Source organism: Trichoplusia ni, chromosome 3 (genome assembly GCF_003590095.1).
Source record: "Trichoplusia ni isolate ovarian cell line Hi5 chromosome 3, tn1, whole genome shotgun sequence".
NCBI classification, from domain to species: Eukaryota; Metazoa; Arthropoda; class Insecta; order Lepidoptera; family Noctuidae; genus Trichoplusia; species Trichoplusia ni.
In genome coordinates this window covers 7,894,518-7,918,310 of record NC_039480.1, presented here as the reverse complement: position 1 = coordinate 7,918,310, position 23,793 = coordinate 7,894,518, and the positions used below count along the sequence as shown (strand labels likewise).

The following is a 23,793-nucleotide window of genomic DNA, read 5'->3' as shown; positions in this document are numbered from 1 at the left end:
GTTCTGTAATACATTGTCCCATAATAAAACCTTTATATTTCCTATCGATTTATAGTCATCATAAAATACTATTTCATAACACAATTTAACACTTGAAACAGGTTAGGTTTCAATATTACAGATTTTAATATGGAATACGTTGTACATAATAATATCATTAAATGTAAAGCAAAAAGAAGGGTGGAAACAAATGGTGACAGGACGTCGCGCCGGCGCCGAGACGCTTTCGGTGTAGTCGCGCTCATGCCACAAGCCGATCAGTTTTATTGCGACATTTATTTTGCGAAATACTGTCGTCCTTTCAAGTTATAGATAATCAGATTCGTTTAATAAAATACCAAATTAGGGTGCTTATCTGACAAAGACGGTAAATATAGTTAGTTAAATGGTAATCTATTTCAATGTCAATTTGTCAAAGGATGCCAATCTCAGTAATAAGCCACAAATTGGCTTCAGTGGACACATGGAGCGTTTGTGGGAGTTCTGTGTTTCATCAAGGGGATACTGGAGCATCAATCACCCTCGAGTCTTTTGAAGTGCGCCCCAAGCCCGAATCGTTATTGACCAACGTAGCTACTATTAATCTTGTCACTTCTCTTCTTTCTAATAACACCTCGAGTGACAGTCGAAATGAAATCAGGCTATTGGGCTGTTTCGGAAAGCAGTTTATTAGAAAGCGTTGTAGGTTACAGCTAACAACTGACTTTTAATTTACGTTTGAAAAGGGATGACTTATCCGAGCCTACAGTTCTTAAGGAGAGGTGCGAAGCGGCGATAAAACCGGGCGTGAAGAACTCTTCTAAATATGGCGCGTTTATAAATAGCTTGTGACGAACTCAAGAATCGAGATTTTGAGCGAAATAAGCCGGCAGGCGTACAGTGCGCGAGAAACAAAATAAAAATGTCGCGTGACATATGACAGCGCACTAATTCAAGTCCCCCGGCCGGCGGAGGGCCAGTAAATCAAGCCGCTCCTGTGCACGAAATGTAAATATGGGTATGAGCGAGCACGCCCCACATGCAACGACACCTCGGATCACGTTAATAAACACGACACATGAATATTAATAATTATAATTTGTTGTCACGTAACTCGTATTTTCGGCAAATTTTATATAACCAAATGAACTTAGTTTTTGCACGGCAACATGTCCTTTAAATATGAATGTTTGAAGGACATTATGACGTACTTATCGCATGTTCAGTTAAATGCTGAATATTTTCATCCATTGCAAAATAAACGCAAGACACTATTGCATAATTATAACGGAACAGCACGAATAATTAAAACGGAGCATGGAAGGGTGGGCATCAGCGTAGCACTAGTCACGTGCGGAATGTACCGATATTCGTTCGGAATGCAACATGTCTGTAAATCCATAGATTACATGAAAACGGAAACAGTTTTACTTTCCCGAATCACGCTTTTGTGTCGACCCTACTACAGGCGTCATTAAAAGAAACGAGACGTTAATGGTGTTCTTAAAATATGGTGTTGTGATAGCAGTAGACAGCAGTTTTAGTGCTCTTATTTATTTTACCGTTACGTCTTTAAGACAGTTGATCTAAGTTTAAAAATATTGACAAGTAAAGAAAAAAAATAACCTCTACATCAACTGCATACTGGCTTTATGAGTGTTTAAGAAGTATTTTTAATAAAATAAAAATGAGATCAACTCAATAAAGTTCTGGTAATTTGCATTAAATTATTCTTAATCACTAGATCACGCCTCAACATGCTTTAAGCATGCATAAAACCGCTAAAAGCGTGTTTAAATGGAGATATATAGAGAACCGTCTGGACTCCTGTAGTCGCAGTCACGACTTAGTCTAGCAATCTCATTACTCTTATGCGTGTATCGCTGCTTAGATTGACAACCGGATAAAGAAAGTGCGCCAGGGAATATAAATTACACCCAACAGTCATAAGACAAAACTAATTATTATCAAATTGCAGAGGAGGAGAGCACTCGAATCGCTAAGTTTCCAACAATTCTCGTAATTATTTCAAACAACTTGTTATTCCATCCAAACAGTTTTTCGAGTGCAAATGCTGCAATTACTAGTCTCTTTGAGTTTATTTAAGTACGTAATGGTTGTAGTTATGCAGGTAGTTGTCGACGGCAATTAAAACTGTGATCCACTTCAGTACACTAATGAGCCGCAGTCAGCCTCCCCTACTGCCGAAGCTGACTCGACTCCGTTTGTTAAGTATAAAGCCAATTAATGTTAAACATTTGCACCGTCAGTGGCTTTCCACTTTTACGAATAGAATCTAGAAAGCTCGCCATTTTGTTTATTGTTTATCGATGACTAAGACATAAAGACGTGGAACTGCACTTGCGTGCACTCAAACTGTTCTTGTAACTCTCTAAATAAGTCTCTTCACAATAAGAATATATTCAGAGTGCTCAACTTATTTAACGAACACTTCAACAGACAAAGTAGGAAGTAAACTTAGTTTAAAACTTGTTTGTTTGTCTTGAGTCCTGTTAGATGCAGTCTACGTTGCGCCTGTAATCGATAGATATAGGAGTTCGCGCCTCGGCCCGGGGGACATTTCCTCACGTAGCAAGTCTATAGCCAGCCCTCATTGAGGGAACTGAGGATACGTGCATGTAATCTAAAATACCTGCCCGTGGACAGCTTATAGTCTAATGGCAAAACGAATTCGATACGTAATATTAACCACAATCAAAGGCAACATGCAGTTTTCAGAGTTGAAATTTTAAAAGATAATGTAGTGTCTAGCTTAATACCCAACAACAAGTGTTTTTGAAATATACCAACAAAGCAACAAAAAAATCAAGGTCGAATAGGCAGCGATATTTTTTACAGAATTAATTGTAGCTCTCAATTTAATTTACAATGGAGAACGAACAGAAACTGCGTATAAAAAAGGTAAACTGTTGAGAACGGGTATCGTAAAGCTTTACGCCGGCAATAAGATTACAATAAAAGTCTAACCTCAACAAATGTGCGCTTTTTGTACGAAGGCTGCAAGACTGTAACTAAGTTGAGTATTGCTTTGAATTTAATACATAGGTGGAGCAAAGTAGCCCACAATATGAAATCGGTGGCGGCAAAACGGAGATCTTATCATATTCATAGTTGCTGCTGAACACACGAGAAAGTTTATCATAAAGAATTATGTACGGTGAAATGACAAAAACGAAAGCATTAAATTATACTACATACTCTCTATTATGTATAATCTCTAAGAGTATGCATGAAGGTGGTAGAAATTAAAATGTTGGGTGGAGATCACTTTGCGTGACGCTTAATACTGAATATTATAAAAGAGGTAAAAGTTTACTATATAATGCACTTTATAGTAATTAGCATACAGTCTTAATTACCTTATACATAATTTGTTGCCAACTCGGATGTTAACTATGCACGTGAATTTAGAAATTACTTTAAGATCTGCATGATAAAAGTAAAGTTATTAAACAATACATCGAAATATCCGATCAGCTGTACAGGCTATACTTATAACAGTTATAACGGTAACTCTTAATTAAGAAACTTAAGAAAACAGTTTTGAGAAGTCTGTCCCGAGGAAACTGTATTATTTTTATTTTGCACTTTTATATAGCGAACAAAAAGTTAAGGATATTTCGTAAGAGGCTGATAGCTGCAGTATATTCATTGCAATCTTATTCGGCGTGCTAGCTACGTAGGAGGGATACCGTTTTCGTAATTATTAACGACAATACAACTCCCACGAGAAATACCCGGATCCAGGTGGGGTGGCAGAGCGCAGGGGTCGCGTTATTACACCTCCATTATAAAAAAACGTGGATTCTAGGTAATTCCATAATAAGTAAAATCGATAACGATGATAAATGTTTTCCGAATTAGTTATTGCAACGCTATTATCGATATCGGTAATTTGTTGATAACAAAACCGCTTATAGTTATGAAAATGTACATAAGTTATGACTATATCTTAAGCCTGGGTCAATGTTATTGGCTAACAAGTATTTCTTTGCTTTTTGAAAATAATCGAACACGTTTATTTTCCGCAGAAATCGCAACTTTTACCATCATTTCTAAAAATAATATAAATGAAAACGAACCGCAACTTATAAAAAGCTTGTGACATGATGTGAAATACGGATACCGGCTACATAATAAGTGCCCCGGCAAATAACGAGGCACGCTTGCAAAGGAAAAAATAAAAAAAAAGTTCACTCTTTTGAATACGCCCGAGCTGAAATAAAATTCAGTATATTTCAGGTTGCCCTAGGTCGGCGCAGTGTTCAGGCCGTATATAATACTATAACTTATTCATAGTTGTAGGTAGTGTAGGTACTATGTGGGCGCAGTGAGCGGCGCGCGGCGCGCAGGAGGGTTGAAGGGGGTCAACGGCCGCGGCGAGACGTGACGTCACCCGCCCTACAGCTGTCCATGACGTCACCGCGCAGCCCTGCGCGCAGTCATAACAAACCAAAGCGTGTTCTAGTCCCTAAACTTACGATTCAATCTCGCACTGGTGATAACAATGTGGTTACCACATGTCCTCGTGTATGATATTAAAATTCGATATCGTGTGGTTACTTAGTCACATGACGTAAATGAACACTTGTGTCTTGATGAGAACTGTATTAGGCTCAATTTGGGCAGCTGATGAAACAAATACTTTTGGCGGTTTTGCTACTTATATGACCTATATTATAATGTTCATGCTAAAGTTAGCATATGCATATTATATGCTATGTAAGCTACACAATAAACATGAAAAACTAAAATGACAAATCATTTTGAAAGCTCTTTTATTGATTCTTATTTATTGTCTTTCATATTTCTAGTAAAAAGCAGCACACTTATAAACTCTGATTAATTGACCGCATTGGCAAGACGAAACACATTAAATGGAGATCAACAGCCATAGAAAGTACCGTAGCAGTGGCTAGCGGGATTGCCGTGATTTCTCATCATAACGCGCCGCGCCGCCCGCCACCGCCGCCTCACCAGCAGCGCCCGGCAACACCGAATTGTTCATCTCAAATAGCATAAGAATATTTCACGTGCAACTGTACCTAATGACGCTCTGAATGCGAACGGTAATAGTCTGGGAAACCGACCCACAAACAAAGTATTTAACATTCTGATACTAGATTATAACGAACAGATAGCCCAAACAATGACGCTACAGGCTAATAGCACCAGTATGCAAATGGAACAGAACAATGTTCAGATGTTACAAAAACCCTCTCTCTCGGCGAATCGTTCACATGATCGCGCTGAAGTTTCCCAGAGGTCCCCATTAAAGATCTGAATCAGTTCGTTCTCGCACATCAGTATGATTCATAGTAGCTGTTTTTGTAATAGCGCCGAATACCTACTGTGAACGATGAGCCATCCTGGTTACCATATTGCGCGACTGAGTACCACAAAAAATAATACACAAAAGATTTAGCAACTGGCATCTGACAGAATCAGGTTGCATTATGTTTATACAGATTTACACATTGGGTTTTTATGCATAAAGCTGGTCGATGTTTTAGTTATGTATTGGTAGACATAAATTGATTACCGTGATTTGTGGAGCCTAGTGTGGGAGAGGAGAGGGAGGCATTAGCGCCGATCGATCAGGTGGTCTGCATTACGACAGCTCAATAGGACATACATCTGTCTTGTGCGACCGTCTGGCCGAACGAGGTCGATTGCACCAACTCAGATATATCGGTAGAAAGTCACCAGAAATGGTGAAAATGATACTTAACAATGAACCAGATGATACGCACTTTCCAAAGTGTTTTATTCTTTGACACTTGCTGATTATTAATTAAATTTACGCTTAATTAGAATAGCTATACGTTTTATCTAACACGGGTTTACTAGGTGTCTTGCCAAATCGCGTATTATTAATTTGTAGTTATCATGTACTTCCAGCATTATGTTAACAGTTATCAACAAAGGTCGAGGTTAATAAATATTTAATAAATTCCTTAAGTGTGTTTAATAATTGAAGATGAAAGAAATTGTAACTGTTATTTTCATAACTTTTAAATGTAGTAACCGTATGTAATGAGTGTTTCCGTTTACTTGGTGTTTAAATTACATATTCAATACATAATGTGCATCAGAATTGGGTTGCATGTGCAAAGCTGTTACGTGGTGGTGAATTGTTGATCATCGTAACGAATTGTCGATCCTTCCGCCAGCCAAGCTATGCATGTTTACGACACAACTTTATAATTAGAAACTTTTACCTACCATGCAAAAACCGAAGCAAAATACCAAAAGACGTGGTTTTTGTCGCGCAACGTCTTATTAATCAAGTAGTAAGTACACAGGCGCGATGCACGCGATTTGCGATTCGTTCTTTACACGGCTCTCTTGTAAGATCTTAGATGAGACTATTGGGAGTTTCATTAAAACTATTTTCATAGTTTTATAACTATGGCTGTGAATGGATGGAAAGACCAATTTTGGAAAAATGGACTTAATATATTTCTAAATTAGATTCAGATATTCATTGCGAAGCAGAACGAGCGCGAAATAGCATTAAGTCCGTCGTGCAATAATCCCATTTCCACGGTAGGTTCGTAGACCTCCGACGTGCGGCGGCGCGGTCCGGCGCTGGCCACCGGCCGCCGGCCGCGCGCCGACGGCGCCGGCTCTCGCTAGGGAACGGTCATCAAGCTGCGAACTACACACTAGGCGCTCGCGTGATCGCCTCCGTCCAACGGGAATTATATTAATTAATCTAATCGAAAACTAACCATTCACTGCGACCGTTTGTTATGGCTACGCTGCCTACCATCTTGCTCTTTAAGGGATTAGTTTAATTAATTAGTCATGCCACTCGTGCCGGTGTGAGCCGACGCTGTCACGCGAAGCTTTAACCACAGCTAAATGCTTAGCTATTCGTGATTTTAATTGTATTTTCATACACAAGTGGCGCGCACGCATATTAGTCACCAAGAATAGCCACCATTATCTTCTAACACATTATGATTACTTTCTCGACACTTTCCAATTTTCTTCTTAGAAATAAATCACAAATCTATGTGTATCTGATTTAGTTTCACCTACAAATTGTGTAGATATTCAATTATTCATAGTATTGCTATACTTAATCAATTATTGTGATAATTTAAAGCATTAATATACACGCGTATTAGAAATGTATACATCGAAAGCATGAAATTCCATCACTGAATACGTATTAGCTTAAAGCGATCCTATAGTAAACAACACCCATCACTGAAAATGTTAGTTTAATAATAAATAAGCACCACTAAGAGGTTATGTGAAAAGCCGGCCGGCCGGCGGCTAGACACCGGCGAGCGATGCCAGTCGTGCGCTAGGCGCGGGGCGCGCGGGCCTGCGCGTCGCGGGTACGCTGTCTAGTGGCTAGACTCACATGTCAGCACAGGGGTGCGAGCGCCGCTGGTCCTGGGCGGGCGGAGTCACTAAACAGAACGAGACGCGGAGGGTCGCGAGGAGTGCGGTATCGCGGTGGCCGTTCGCGCGGCCGGTGTCTCGGGGACTGGCGGCCGGCGCGCCGCGGGCCCGGTGCAGCGCCCGAGCGCACCCCGCCGCCCCCTCGCGCCGCCACTAGCGCCCTCCAGATGCTATGCTACCGCCTGTCGCCGAGCACAGAAACCTCCAGAATATAATGCACCTTGCAATTTATTTGCTAAACTATAGCTGTTCTATAAAGCACTAGTTAATTGCAGTAACATCCCACCAACAGGTAAGTTTTACTGCTCTTATTTGCCTATCCAACGATTATAACCCTTATATGTTAACAGTAATCAGTAAGACACTGAAAGAAGTGGTAACATCGAAGATGGCGACTATCCGTCAGGCGACGACCCCGGCGGCGGCCACGCTCCGCCGCACCGAGCGCCGCCGCGCCGCCTCGCCGAAACTTCGCACTTCACTTTTCCACGAGGAACAGTTCAAAGGCGCCAGCCGTGAAATTGCCGCAAAACTGACGTAATAACAATACTCTGTCACTTCGCTCAAGCAACACTGGCAAAATTAGAAACACGAAAATTTTGTTGCAATTCCATTAGTTATTAAAGATTCCAGTTGCACTATTTCGATATAACCAAATTGTAATATCTACCTACATCAACTGTTTTAGTTTAGTTTCCACAGCGCCTTTTCCTCTTTTATTATAACCAACATCACTTATGCCATCATGTACCCACCCATACGATACACAATAGATATTAGTTTTTCCAGGTATATCATGAGTAAACGTCTAAATATACATAGTTAGCAAAATTATGAGTATGAAGTTTAATCTAAATAATGTGAGATAAAGAGTACACTTTCCGATATAACATATTATAACATTACTGGTCAAGTAGAGTGTACGATAAAAAATCTAATAATCTAAAATTGCAAGTTGGAAAAACAATATCTAGAAAATCATTTTGTTATTCGCGGCGACCATTACCTTAGCGCATCAAATGTAAAACATGAATAGATATATGGAGCTACAAATGTAGTTGCGAATGAACAAGTGCCGTGAATAACTTGCATAAAATTATGTAGTCTACTCTCATGAAACAATTAGCCTTTCTAAAAGTCTTGCTTTCGCCAAAAATATGAAAATGTAACTATGTAAGTTACTTGCAAAATTTCGTTTTGATATGGGTGATTAGATGTTGGTAGTTTAGATTTCAAATAAATCATACAGATTGACCGTACATGCATATAACGACATATCGATTTAGCAATCGATTACAAGCGACAAAGTATTCGTGGATTATACCAATCTGGTAAACAATGGAGACATTACGAGTTCGCCGGATAAGGTGAAGTTTGGTCCACATGAAGTCGTGCTGAATCCCAATGAGGCGACAATGCTCGCGGCCAGCCGACTCCATGCCTCATAATTGTCTAGCTGGAGCTATTATAAAGACAATATGACTCATGCGCGCTTCAACCAACCATTATTTTGCACAATAAATCAATAGATCCATTGAGCAAGCTCGTCGACAGAACCTTTGAAATTTCTTCACGCATTTTCTACAGGAAATGTAGACCCAGGAAATGTAAACACCTTTCAACATCACATTTAATATGAAATTTGACTAAATGCCTTTCAATCTATAATAATTTCTATATATTATCATTTCTGTACTGTTACTTGGGCGGATGTCACGGCGTCTTTATTTAGTGGCGATAGCCTCTGTCGCCAATTACGGGACATTACTCACGCGTGTGATATTTATTAATAAGTGTACCTAATGAACTTCAGTGGTAAGCTTTCGATACATCATAACTATTCCTATTATGATAACATGTCACATTGATCTTAGCATTCTTGGCCAAAATTGTGCATCGCTTTAGTAGCGAAAAAAACCGCCATTGTGATTCTTAGTTCGATAAGGCCAGACTTTAGCGTCTTTCATAATTTAGAGGGCGATTGTACAAAAATTGTTAGGTCATTGAACTGAGGTTCGCAAAACAGTCTATTGTAGAAGTGCGTTACACGAACCGCGTCGGAACGTATTGCGATGATAGCGTACATAACCACTGCTAGAGTCAGACAAATTAAGGAAAGTTTATTATGACTACACTTCATTTTGAAGCACAAGAATTTGCCGACAAAATTCGCGCTAGGAACGTGATGGTCTCAAAAGTTCGGGCAGATCCTGTTCCAAATTAAATAAAGCCCAAGCCTCTCTTATGGGAGGATCAGTTGTCAGATTACACCATCCGCAGGCAGCACAATGGCGAAGCGCAAACATGATCAAACCCAGCAGAGCTCAACAAACACAGACTGTTTAGCAAACTAGTACCATTCCATGCAAATTCATTCGATAAAAAACGTGCGGGCGGATTTAAAAATGAAAAAGACTTCCATATACGCTGACAGAGTTTAATTTATAAGAGATTACTGTAAACGCAACGACAAGTTAAGGCGCATGACTCGCCGTGTGTTATAATACCTGTTTACTTATTGCGTTAAGCCATGGCAGTTATATGTTTGATTTTACAGCTTTCATAAGAACAAAGTGGCGCATACAGATTTTAATACAAGAAAAGAGATTTTCGTTTTTGTGGGTAGTTTCTTGGAGCATTACAAAAAATATAAATCTTGTAATCTGTAAATAGCTCAAACATAAATCGTTTTCCGTTACTCATGTCCGTTAACCGTGCACTAAATTAATTAGGGTAATTAAGCACAATAAAATGACGTAAGTGAGCACATGCATCCGAGCTATGCTGGCTGGGAGTGAGCGATGCTTTCTGAAGCATTGTTCATGTGTGAACTCAATTAGATAGTTTCGCTGTATCGTGACAAACGCTTACATGCCGACGACTTAGTGCAGATACCAGGACTAATTGGCGAAGAAGAAACGTACGAGGCTAAGAGACTATCCCTGCCCACTTTCACCTGATACTTGCAACATGTAAACTGAGCTTACATTACGTTTCAACACATTACATGTCGTTAACCTCTATACAAATCAGTGTTTACATTAGTTACGTACTTCGACTTAACATTAACCAAGTGCTAATCAACGCTTCACAGAGCTGCATATGTGTACCAAGGAAATAAACAGCCAGTCATTTCAGGAACTATTAAATATAATGTGGGTACCCCTTTGGTTATAATGCAATATTTAATGTTTGATTCCTCAAGCTATCGAAATGCAGTCGCTGTCGTCATTAACATAAATCACCGCTGCAGCTTGCTCTGTGACAATAACAAACGATGGTTTCAGAGAGCGTATCGTAATGACAGTACAAGCCAGAGAAGTCGTGAAATTTTAACAGTTAATAAATAATATGATACAAAGGCGAATACGACCATTAGGGTCAAACCACTGGCACCGGCCAGCGATGCTGCGGAGCCCGAAGGGACTCGGATAAAACGATCGTATAACCGGAGTAGACAGGTCGCGGCCCGTGTCCTATCTGATCAGCAATTCCATTACATAATTTATGGCTGGACTCGTCCACAATTGTATACGATACCACAGTATTGAATTTCGTACGAAAATGTGCTGTTGGTGACGGCGTCACTATATCACGGATTTAATCATTTGTCTACTAAAACTTTGCAGAACCCCGAAAAAGAGGCAATAAAAACATCATAGTCTAAACTTTGAAGCCTTTTCCGCTATTCCTCTATTCGAAATACATTAATCATAACTAAAATATCATTTTAACAAGCTAGATGTTATCACATTGTCGGTCGGGTCAACGTCTGTCACGGCGCTCATAAAGTGGCAATAACATATGATCACAAACGCGTATCAAAATGTGCAATCTTGTTGTTACTGATATGAAAGAGCGGGCGACTAGTGCCACCCACGTGGTACCGGAACTACCGCATGAGACGTTGTATATTTGGCCGCCTTCCAACATAGAATTTACGACGAAGTAAAATTAAAATGTGCAATGTTTCCATACACATACGTCATCGGCCACAACGCACATACGTATGTACGTAACATCATGATGATTATACACTTTTATTTTTAATTTTGAACACAATTTAAGCTCACACGGATTCCCATAGCCCGCATAAATTGCGCCTCTGTAATCCCCCGTTATTCGATTGAAAGGATTACGGTGTTCTTTATCAGCCCTCCGAAGGGGACTGCTTGTAACGACAAAAAGAGACAAATTGGGGACGTCAGTCCTTGCCGTCTTTCATAAGAAATGAATGCTTTAATTTTAAGTTACATAAATTTTAGCTACTTTCAAAATTTTTCAGTTTTGTTTTCGCTGAGGAACATTGCGAGGAATATCAGAGATATTTTTATAATAAGTATAGATAAATGGACAGGAAATTTTTTACCGACATTAACTATACTGCCAAAACTTTTACATTATCACTGACCATGAATACATAAATCAAATAGCCAGAAACTTCAACAATACCTCAAAACATAAACTTCCACAACTATATTCTGTATCAATGGTTTTGGCTTTACTTTATCAAGAGTCTCTTAATGTATTCTAAATACATTTGTGATTCTAGGTTCGAATACGCAAGTGTAGTGTAGTGTGTACGGGGTTAGGGGCGGCGCAATAAAAATGCGCCTGTCAAAGGTGGTGGGCGCGTGTAACAAGCGCGGCCCTCTCGTGAACAAACTCTGCACTTTTATTGCGATCGCACCCCTCGCCGCGCGCCGTGCAGCGAGACCACTCGACTGCGAAATACATAATCATTACAGATAAAGCAACCCTCCAACAATATTGTGGCAAGAGCACTGACTTATTAAAAAAGGTTTTAATATGATGAATTACGTCACCAGCTTTGGGATAACAACCTGACATCAGTACGATCAGGTAAATGCGTATTCAACGTCATATGTAATTTATATTTATATTTAATGTAATTTATATTTAATTTCTATCGATTTATGTGTTATCACTTGAAGCTAAATAATGCTGAAAGGGGAAAACCTACATTGCGATTATGTATCTGTTATTTATACTGTACTGAAATTATGTTGTTCAAAATATTTCGAAATTTTTTCAGGCAAAGTTCTCTCATTCTCGAAACCTGTTTGAATGAGATGCTTAATAAAATAAATTTCAGCGCTAACTTTCTATCTGTAATCAAAGTGATGTTTCCTACTAATAAGCATGCTAATTAATGGTTGCATCCTCCTGTAATCACATAAACAAACTGTATTTAGCAAGCCGGTTGACAAGCTCGCGATTACTGCGATTTAACGGGGACTTGCAATTTATACACCGATAAATAACTTAAAGACTACTATTATGCTAATTATCACTATGCTTAGCACTCAGAAGAGTATACGTTTGAAAGTTTAAAATCTGTGGTAAAGTCTGACTGGTCTATCTATTATTAGTGCGGGATGCTAAAAATAAGCGAGTGGTGGTAGGTGTGATGATGAGGCATGGCATTAGTCAAGCGAGGCATGCGCCCGGGCCGGTCATCGCCGTGTTTACAATGCAAATTGATCGAGCGTCGCCGTCGCCTGCGCACCTCGCTGGCCGCGCGCCTCGCTCGCATCCAATCGCCCGATATGACATGTGGACCGAAACTAAATTGCTTTCGTAGGGAACCAGACGTACACTTTCCACAATATCTACCTAAGAAAGTGGAATTTAAGTGCATTTTAATTGTTAGTTTAAGAAAAGGGCTTCTTCTTGTAGGTAATTTAATGAATACTAAAATTATAATAAACGGATGTGAAGAACTTATGGAATAATAAAATTCAAATTAAATAAATAACATCCGGTCTGAGAATACTGACTCTTGCTAGGCAAAAGTAATCTTCATAAACAGAAAAAAATCTAAAATAATGCAAAGAGAGCTCTCAAAACACTTATTAAAAACTGGTCTTACAACGTTTCCTTCTTAATTGTTATTCGAGTTATTTTAAATTAACCGTTTTGTTTCTTGAATTTAAGTTAATTTCGCGATGGAAATACTGTCGCAGTACTGAGTGCATTTCAGGGCACCTTTTATTCTATCGTCTGAATAAGAAAGGGCGGTTCTTGTCTACAATCTCTCGGCGGCCGGCTAACGAGCCCGCGATAGTCCACGCCTTGTTTAACAACTAGGGCTCACTCTCATTAATCAATACACATTCTCTTTTAAACGGTGCGTTTATATCATTTTCTTCTGGTATTTCCATACAATTTTGTACGGTAGTATGTCAGAGATGAGAGACTCAGCTAGGGTAATTGTCTAAGCGCACAATTATCTTTTATTAAGTGTATTTAGGTCGGTAGTTCCTGTGCTACTGTGGCGTTAACGACATCACATCGCCTCTTAAAATGCATACGTGTGAATGGCCCGTCAACGACCTAAACTGTAAAGCGGTGGCTAGGTAATGGCACAGACTCGGAAGTCTCGAAGTGATTTTAGACTGGAGATAATTGATCATAGGAGAGAGGCATATCATTATTTCAATAATGGTATCGGTATTTTTTCGTCATGCTTTTAATGAAGTCTAGTTTAGGATGATAGTTTTTGTTGTTTCTCATCAGCACTAGACAGATCAGGAGCCGAAAGTCTAAATTAATTAAACGTTTGCTGAATCTAAGAGACTCAACGTCTTCAAAGTGTCATGCTTTGCTTTCTAAATTCAGAATTTGGTATTAAACAAAACGCTACATTAACAATGTTCGTGTACAGACGTTTTCTCACCGAACTCACCCAAACAAAACAGATTTTGTTGTTGTAAACAAACAGATACCGAAATCAAATTGATTATCATCCGTATGATATTCGTTCGTAAGATAATGAATGAAAGTTGGCAAATAACGGAGAGGTCTAACAGAGTCAAGGTTGACAGCTGCGTGGCCGCACGGCCGCGGTGCCAACTAACACAAGCTTCCACGACTTCGTTATTTACGAGAAACAAGGTATAAATAAGAAATAGTTACAATAGTTTTAACATTCTTTGAAAGTCGCGCATATTTGGGACTGAATTAGATCGAGGGAATAGGTTGGTTAGGTAGGTTTGAAAATAAATCAATTAAGATCAAATTATGATTTACATAGCAGCCAGTTTCAATTTCCTACGTATACAGTACTTATACACTTTACCTAGATACGATCCTCTTGTACGATCAGATACAGGTAACAGATATACCTTTTGATTGGTTAACACAACAGCCGGTAATTTCAGCATTTTCTAAAACCGCTTTAAGGGGCATTTTATAAAGAATAAATAGTAATTTCGTAAAAAATCAAAATAGCTTTCATAGTTTCAATTAAGTTTATAGTGGCGCGATGGCACGAGCACTGGTGCGTGCTTGTCCACCCAGCGTATCAATCGTTTATCGCTCTATCAACACAATGTTATCGCTAGGATCGCTGCGACACCGCTTCGCCACCGCGCATCGAGCTTCACAAAACCACACACTATTTGTACTCAATTTAAGATACATTGTCATAATGTTATAACATTTGTACACAATTTATTTAAACTAGCTATTTCTAAAATAAATTCTCATACAGACTAGTCGCACAGACAGACGGGGTTTCCGCACGAGTAGAATGGCAGGAGAAAGTGTTACGACAGGACTTACACCTGACCGACGTCACACAAACCCTACTACAACGAGTTCAATGGTCGAACCTAAACTCTAATATTTCGCAGTAAAGGCCAAATTTAAGTGGACATGATACCAAGGGTCTTAATCCAAAGCCCCCGGTGTATTAGTGACGAGTGGCCTCCCCTATCTGAATACGCGGCTGTTTCAACATTTAAATCGCATAATCCAATAAAACGGGTCTAGTGTCCGTCGGGGCAGGCGACTGGAAGGACACGAAAGGATTCGACGAATAACAAACGTAACGTAAACATAAAACGAACTAGAATTCACAAAGAATGAGATCAACGGCTTATTAGCTGGAAAGTTAATTACAACGAGAATAGATTGCATATTATAGTGAATTATTTCCTGTTCGATTTTCTGTTCTGTTGTAATTTTAAAGCAATGAGAAACGGCTGTATTTACATGCAGTTTATTAGAAAAGTTATAATTAGAAAGGCTTCGTATCGGTGCCGGGGAAGGCCGCGGCAGGGCTCCGACAGGGGGCAGCACGAAGTATCCAATTTCTCCACTTCCCCACTTCCGACGCAATTACGCAACAATATTGTGGGGCTGACCGCAGGCCGACTGAAATCTAGGCACCGCGGCAATCTCGTTACGGAACATAAAATACACTCTTATTGTTCGACTGGTTTTTTCGCAAGACCTATTCAAACAAAGAAACCTGCGCAGACCTGAGTGCCGGCGCGACGGGGAAGGCGTTACACTACAGGTGTTGGGTTTCCGATTCAATAGCTTCGCCTTGTAATACCATTAAATTTATCTCCAAGATTTACCAACAATAAGGAAAGAAAAGAAATGTCCTAAAACAATAAGCCCCCAAGCAAATTTATGAATTATTTAGTCGCGTTTTCTGCTTGTTTTTCTGACAGTGAAATATTGCTGTTCGTTTTCTTTGCCAAAACAATAATATGGGTATATTGTTACAAATAATATTATTAACGAATATCTTCATAAAGATATATTAGATTAATTAAGACGTTGGTTGAGTAGAATGTCAATAGAGGCCTGGGCGTATAATGTTGTAAAGGGGCACCCTCCGTATCAAATGTGGTGACAATATAGAGTGTTGAAGGGTCGCATTATAGTTTAGAACAGAATAAAACCCAATTATGACATTAATGTTAACAAGTATTATGATTTAACGGACAAAAGAAAATGACTGTTTTGTTTCACTGCTTTTTTTTTTCGATTATCTTATCAGTCATCAAACTTCAGCATGATGTTAGTAAGATTAGAAGGTTCTCCTTAGTTGATTCATACAACCTTCAAACGCCTTGCATTGACACTAAAGTAAATTAAGTTATTTCTTGTGTAAGTTGCCACTATAAAATAATAACATGAAACTTTTCCCCTTCCACTACAACTGATTAAAAAATCTCCCACAAACCCTGTTTTACTCAACAGTGGCACAATACAAACTTTCATATTTACAAACAAAGGAGAATTCTTTTGAACAACGAGAAAGCTCTTATCGCCGTAAGCGTCGCGTTAAAGACACTTCACAGAGATTTGAGAGCGCCAAAGTTATTGTTCTAACCATAATACGTAGGTAGACCCTCCCGGCAAGAGCGCGCGGCTCTATCGAGCGGGAGAAACACGGGGGGACAATATGTGTCAAAGATCTCCTCTCAATGTTCCAAAGAGGGCACTCGGTTCACGACAAATGTGCGCGTCATAATCATGTGACCCTTTCTGACAACATAATCACACTTGATCCGTGCCAACCGATGCCGACAGCCAAAATGCTTTGTTACCTGATCTGTTGTCATTACGCTGCAAAAATTAGCAACCAATACATTATAGTAAGCGATTTTCAACAATAGTATTGTTATGCTAATGCCGCAATTCTGCAAATAGCCGGAGCAAATCGTACGTGCGCCTGCCTATGTTCATAGTCAGCTCATTAGACCTTGCAGGTTGTTTTGACGGCTAATTGTCATTTTATCCTGTCTGGTGAGTCGCGGTGAGTCATGTTATTGTGTAAGTGTTATGAGGCTCAAGGTCGACGCGGCGCGATTGATAGATAGCAAACATTGCACAAACGTAAACGAACCGGTTCCGTAAATATGTTGCGTACGTGAATGCATTACACACGGCATACTTGCTAAATTATACCAGGCGTTAGCAAACATTAAGCCATTAACATTTTTTAAATAAGACTTAAGAGTTTGCGACGAAATAATTTGCAAAGTTATTTATTACTGTGGTTTCACAAGATTTAGATTTACAGTTTCACTTTATGTAAAAAAACTTTAAGTACTTAAACATTTCCAAATAACAAAATTAATCACACCTTTTGACGACAGTTTCTTCAAATTAATATTCTATATGCCAACATAATTTCTGTTGACAACAATCGAAGAGATGCCGCTGCCAAATTTCTTATTATTCTATTGACAACCGTAGTTGAAGAAAATTGCATTAAATTTGGCACTTATTTTCAATGCCGGAATCAATCAAACAAAGAATATGTCTAAAAGCTATCCACTCAGATTGCTACTAATTTGTAAGAAAAAATTGAGCATCAGAAAAACCATAAAAACAGCTACGTGCAACACACCAAGCTGAGTTCAGCGCAACAATCAAATTCTGAGCTTATTTGGACATAATATACGTAGTTCTCCTTGACTGCGAAAATAGCCGAATTTTATAGGTTACCGTGCAAAACCCACCACACGTTATGTGTCATATCACAAATGATCCGCAAACGCATGTTCTTTAACGTCACTTATGATTTTCTTTATGTGCCTCTTCGACTAGCAAAGATCGGCGTTCAATACCGCATACCGGATCCTAACTACGTGACATTAACTTTCGTATACTCATTTTTATACATCTCTTTCATTACAGCTTAAAACAAAATAGACAGCGTAGACCTGAAAGCCCTATTATTCATCTTTAGACTTACCGGGATCCGCCGCCACTTGTCTGTAGACAGCCAACGCAACATCGTCTTCACTGACAAAGTCCCACAGTCCGTCACACGCCACCACCACGAAGTCCTCGTCTCCATCCATTTCGACGGTCACGATTTCAGGACGCGCCGTCACGTATGGTTTGTATTGTGCATCACCTGCGGAAGCAAAAGTAGTGTACTAACAAGAAACTCACTTAAAAAAAAAAACGTAGAATTTGGTTGATCTTAATTCGTTCGATCGTTAGTTATTGGTCAACCGACTCTTTTATGAGAGTTTCGAGATTTTATTAGATGAGTTATTCATACTATATTACCATATTTTGCAGTCAAGTTGCTTTAGGCAGAGTAGCAAAGAACTAAACGTCGAGAAAATATAAACTTAACAGGGTAAAATTTTGTAATCTTTTTGCACTTAAATACTAAACAAATAACACATAGTTATTTAAGTAGTTCTTATAAGGCTGTACATTACCCAACAAAGAAAACAAAACACCAACGATAAAACCTTTTTATTTTGATGCAAAATAGTGATAATAAAACGCGCCCTAGTTATGCGTAAAAGGGTTGATGTTGGTCAACAATATCATTCTCGACAAAACAATGAAAGTATGATTATAATCACACATAACAATACGTAATTAAATTACGCTTATTTACGTCGCTAAATGCATAATTATGTACATTAATAATACAAGTAACTTTACATTTTAGTAACAAAGGTATAAATCAAAGGCTTTTATTTCTTTTTTCTTAGCTAAGAAGGAACTGTCTACCCAATTCACCAGACAAACTATCATGGAATTAAGTAAAAGTAAAATTTGGCAAGTTTACGGTTGTATGTCTAATAGTTCTACCTCATCAAAATCATATTAAGCAACTTTCAACAGTACCATTCAGGCCAATGTATGCGTATCTGACACAAGCCAATCCACACGAGGCTAATCTTGCGTGAAAATCTGAGGATAGTTCTAAAGACATCCGTAGAGGGGACTAGAGTAAACGTTTCGGGACTTTATCTGCCATGGAACGTGAAATCGATGAGATTAATCCCGATACATTGGGATGTGGGGTTCCAACTGTGAAGAAAATGTCAACATTATTGTGTTACAATGTCGTCGTCGCCCCATAGTTTTCTTAGTACAGATCTGTATCGATATTTGTATTATGGAGAGGACAATTCCATTTGATACTTAACACACAATATAAACTTCATAGAAACATGTTTCAAAACCACGATTTTTAATCACGTCAACTGACAGCAGGGAACGTCAAAGTACAAAGTGTAAAGTTCAATTTGGGGTTTCTTTGAGGAAAATGCTTTTAAGTTTAAGATGACACATGAAAACAGTGTCGCCCCCTCAGCTACGAGATACCCTATTGTTGAAATAAGGGTGCAATATTTTGATTACGTATTCATAACTCTGAGAATAATGAAATGGGATACTGGATTAATATTAAAATATAACCCTGTTTCTTGCTGAAAAGTTTAAAAAGTAAAAATTATTGCTTTTGCTTCTTATCGATACATCGAACATGTACATGTGCATCACTATTTCAGTGCGTGTCCAAGCTGATCGATACACAGCGGCATAGTGCATGGGGCTGGGGTCGATGTAAAGGGAGTGTACACGCGAGGGTGGGTACCGGCCGACAGCGCGACGCCGTGGCGCCACTCGCGGTACCACGAGCTTTATAAACACAGACATTACTTGAAACCTAACACTGGCTAAGTACTACGCAAATAGTAAAGCTTTGAAAGATGATTCCATGTAGGTAACAAAGGAAATAATGCCTACATGGGTGAAAATCATTGTGAAAATGATGGAATTGCGGTGTATCAATAATACTATTGTAAAAATCCGTAGAAAATAAATTGAATATTTTAGGATTAAAATCTAAAAAAGGTCTTGTAATTTTACAACGAAAGCGGTCGCTTTCATATTCATTTTAGTACAATTTTGAAATGGTTGACAAATTCCTAAAACTGGGAAGTGGGATGGATGAAAGACATATAACTAACCCGGTCGGCGAACAAATGCCTGGCAGCATGTTAGCGGTCACACAAAATATTTGATTCACGTGGAAACCGAAAACCAACAGAGACCGTACTTTAATCGGCGAGCTCATAAAAAAAGGATTAAAGGGCAATCTCGATAGCACAGCCTTCAGTGTGTACTGTTATGTGAGACCCTGTCCTACCTCAGAAGTTTACCATATACCTTTTTTATAGAGCACATCTAATAAAATAAATAATGACAGAATTCGGACATGGAAAGAGGTCCAACACAGTTCCTATTCTATAGAATTTCCATTGTAAATGTATTCAACGAACGAAGTTTGCTCTTGAGAGTAATTGTGTTATGTTATTTTTAAATTGTTTTATATTTATTTTGATATAAGACTCATATGAATATCTGGAACTTTTCTATAAATGTGAGATTTGCCTATTCATATCCGTTGAGCATTCGAAAGCTCGTAATAGAGTGCATATTCAAATGTTAGTTGGTTTATTTTTAGTTAGAAAATGCTATTTTCTCGCGCCAAAACCAGGTCGCTTCGTTAGTCTTTGTAAAGTGCACTTGTTCCATTGTCTATCAGCGGAGTGACGCCAGAGGCTGGTTTTGTTCAGTATGCCAACCGGGCGAACGCACTGAGGTACCCTTGACAATTATATTCAAATATGACATGCGCATGACATTGATATGATATATTTTAATGAATTTATAATTTATTAGGTATTGTTACTACACTCCTGTTATGATTAAATTTTATTATACTCATTCAATTTTTTGGGTAGCCTTGATCAATAATTCAGGCCGGTATTTTGTTTAAGGTCACGGTAGTTTGCAAGTATTATTTGTATTTGTATATAATGGCAAATAAAACTAAATCTCTTTAAGAAGTTATAATTTGTCTCTTGAAAAGCTTGAACGCCGAACGTTAGGGAAAAGATGTATTAACAAGAGACATAAAGAGAAAAATGTTAATTATAAGGAATTGCTTTACTATTTATGTAGCCTCAAAATATTTTTTTATTTTATACCTTGCGAAGAATGAACATTACATTAATAAGTCAAATTATTACAAAATGCGAAAGTCTATGTAAACTATGTAGGTACCAACAACATTCACGATGTAGTTTCTAATGGACAACTGACCAAACATCCCTAATTCACGAGACAACAAGCGTGAACAATATCCATCATGTTTCATGACTGTATTAAACCCTTCCTCGAAACTCGTCATGTATTTATCGCAATAGGTAGCATCATTAGCGGTGTTCGTCCGTCGGCGTCAGTTCCTCTCATGGAGCAGAAAAGCGCCGGGAAGTGGCAATGCATTGCATTTTTGATTGTCAAATACTCAAAAAATTAAAAAGATTTACACGTAGCAGAAGTAGTTTTTTGGATTGGACAATAAGATATGTTAACAGAAAGAAAACAGTACGCTGAGATAAATCATTAAATATAATACTTTAACCCCAAGAACTCCAAATCTATACCTTTTTGGAATGAAAACTTCTAGTCAGAGGCTGAGTTGATCGACTTCCCTTAATACTGACACATCGGCCTAGCTGTTCCACTTCCTTCTACAGTTCTATGGTCCACGTTTTGTCCCAACTGCAGGGGACTAACGGCTTAATGATCGGCACACGCCGCACATCCCGGCCGCGGCCGTCGCCGTGAGAAATGTGCTCGCACCCGCCCGGCGATAACAATAAAACGACCTATTAACTTTATACGTTCACGCCCGCAGGGGACGCGTGTACAACGGATAAATCTCTTATATACACATCACCTTTGTTTATATCGAGTTTATTAATTAATAATTAAAAATAATAAAACGAGGGGGTTTCATCCAGACTTAGAACAAAAATAAATGCGCATAGTTTTAAATTCGATCAATTAATCACGTGGTTTCTTTCTTTATAAATATAACGCCGTCAAAGAGACGACACAAGACGTTAACACAGTAGCAAGTAAATCATCTACGATGCGTTGCGTTGATTTATAACATTACAATTGAGACGTGCACTGTGCAGTGATTGATTCATATAAACAGGCATATGAGAGAACATTTTGACTTGTTTACTTTTCACGGTAATCAACACGACAATTTAGATAACTCATTAAGTGTGCTACATCAAATATCAAAGTCAATAGTATTCACGAATCAAATGTTCACCAACCAACTTAGTTGCAGTGTACAGTAAATTTTAACTATAGAACAGGGAGTCGAACACATAGTCGAATTTACTAAAACAAGTTCCCTTGAAAACTGCATTTTTCTGAAATGTTTTTCCACGTTAAAAAACTTCCAATTAGTAGATCGTGAACATACAGTAACAAATTTTTCGTGTGGTTTGCGTCAACGGTAGCAAAATGCTGTTTCGAGCTCCGTTAAAAAGGACGTTGAAAACATGAACGGGACTGTAAAAGTTTATGTTCAACATAAAAGTTAAACATGGCGGGCTTCTCGTGAAAATGTCGCTCGTAACGCACACGCCCGCATTAACAATGTATTATGCGCTTTTATTTTTTAAGATAGAATGTCTAAATTGAAATGAAATTGAAAAAATCCAGACAATCTAGTTTACTGTACGCGACCTATTTCGGTGTGTATTGTAATTAAAACGGTAAATACCAAGACTTAAAAAAATATTATTAAATGGTATTCATTTACCTAATGATAAATTGACAATTTTCAGAATTTTTAAACTAAATGTGCCCTTTTATATTATGTTTAGAAAGTGTATACCTATAAATTTTACCAATATATCATCAATTGAAACGCAAAACATGATCACCTTACCCCAAAAACATACGTATATTTTTACAAATGCATATCTTTATTTATATTGCAAGTATTTAATTAATATGGACAGCACAAAGAGCAAAAAACCGTATTCTTGAAGTCCATTTAACACTTAACAGCTTCCGCCAGAAAAAAAGAACTCACAGACAGTGGACGCTTTTTAACAATGAACCGTTTTCGTTGTCTTGTTAGTTGCGTGAGCCTTAATGAAAACCAGTTTTGTTCAATTTGCGTTTTGTCGTAAAAACCAACAATGTAAAAACAGCAAGTCTTCAATAATAATGTAACAGCTAATGAAGGCATTAACGTATAATTAAGCGCAGTTAAATGTTCGCTAAATTATGAATAAATAAGACATTTGAATTGATTTAAAATTATAGCAATGATTTTTTGTATTTACATTTGTCGGAACTATAAGATACGACAATTTATTGTCACAGCAACTAACACACAAAAAATATGTAGATAATTATAACTGTTGTAACTTTATAATGGAGCTAAAATGCGGCATCCATTTGTACTAACGTAGATCAGCTATGAGTGAGGTGTATATTTTATCTAAAATATATAATTCCCGTCTCACGATGTTAGTTACCGTACTCCTCCGAAACGGTTCGACCGATTTTTATGAAATTTTGTATACATAACATATTGGGTAGGTCTGAGAATAGAACAACATCTATTTTTCATACCCCTAAGTTATAAGGGTTGCTAACACTAAAAAAAAATATTTTATTTTCGGGACGAAATTGTTTGTTTTTTTTTTTATAATGTGGCATTAAAAAATAAAATACGTACAACTAGAAAAAAGAAATATTCGGCAAAACAACGTTTGCTGGGTCAGCTAGTTTAACTACAAGATCTAAGTATCACTTTGAAAACTTTCTTACTTTATTGAATGGTAACGGTTATGATAACTATTTTTCTTATAGCCGCTCCAAAACTATCTGTGTGACAAATTTTATCGATATTGGCCAAGTGATTTTTGGGTGACAGAGTAACAAACATCCATCGACCCGAACAGA

General features: G+C 38.2%; 1 protein-coding gene across 1 annotated transcript in view; it reads right to left on the bottom strand.

Annotated features, from left to right (window-relative positions):
• The window catches only part of LOC113508695 (microtubule-associated protein 1A-like), a 65,591-nt gene that overhangs the window by 26,680 nt on the left and 15,118 nt on the right, over positions 1-23,793 (bottom strand). Inside the window, exon 7 of the mRNA XM_026891779.1 lies at positions 17,945-18,109. Within this exon, the coding sequence (XP_026747580.1) occupies positions 17,945-18,109 (165 nt within the window). The remainder of the gene's footprint in view (positions 1-17,944; positions 18,110-23,793) is intronic.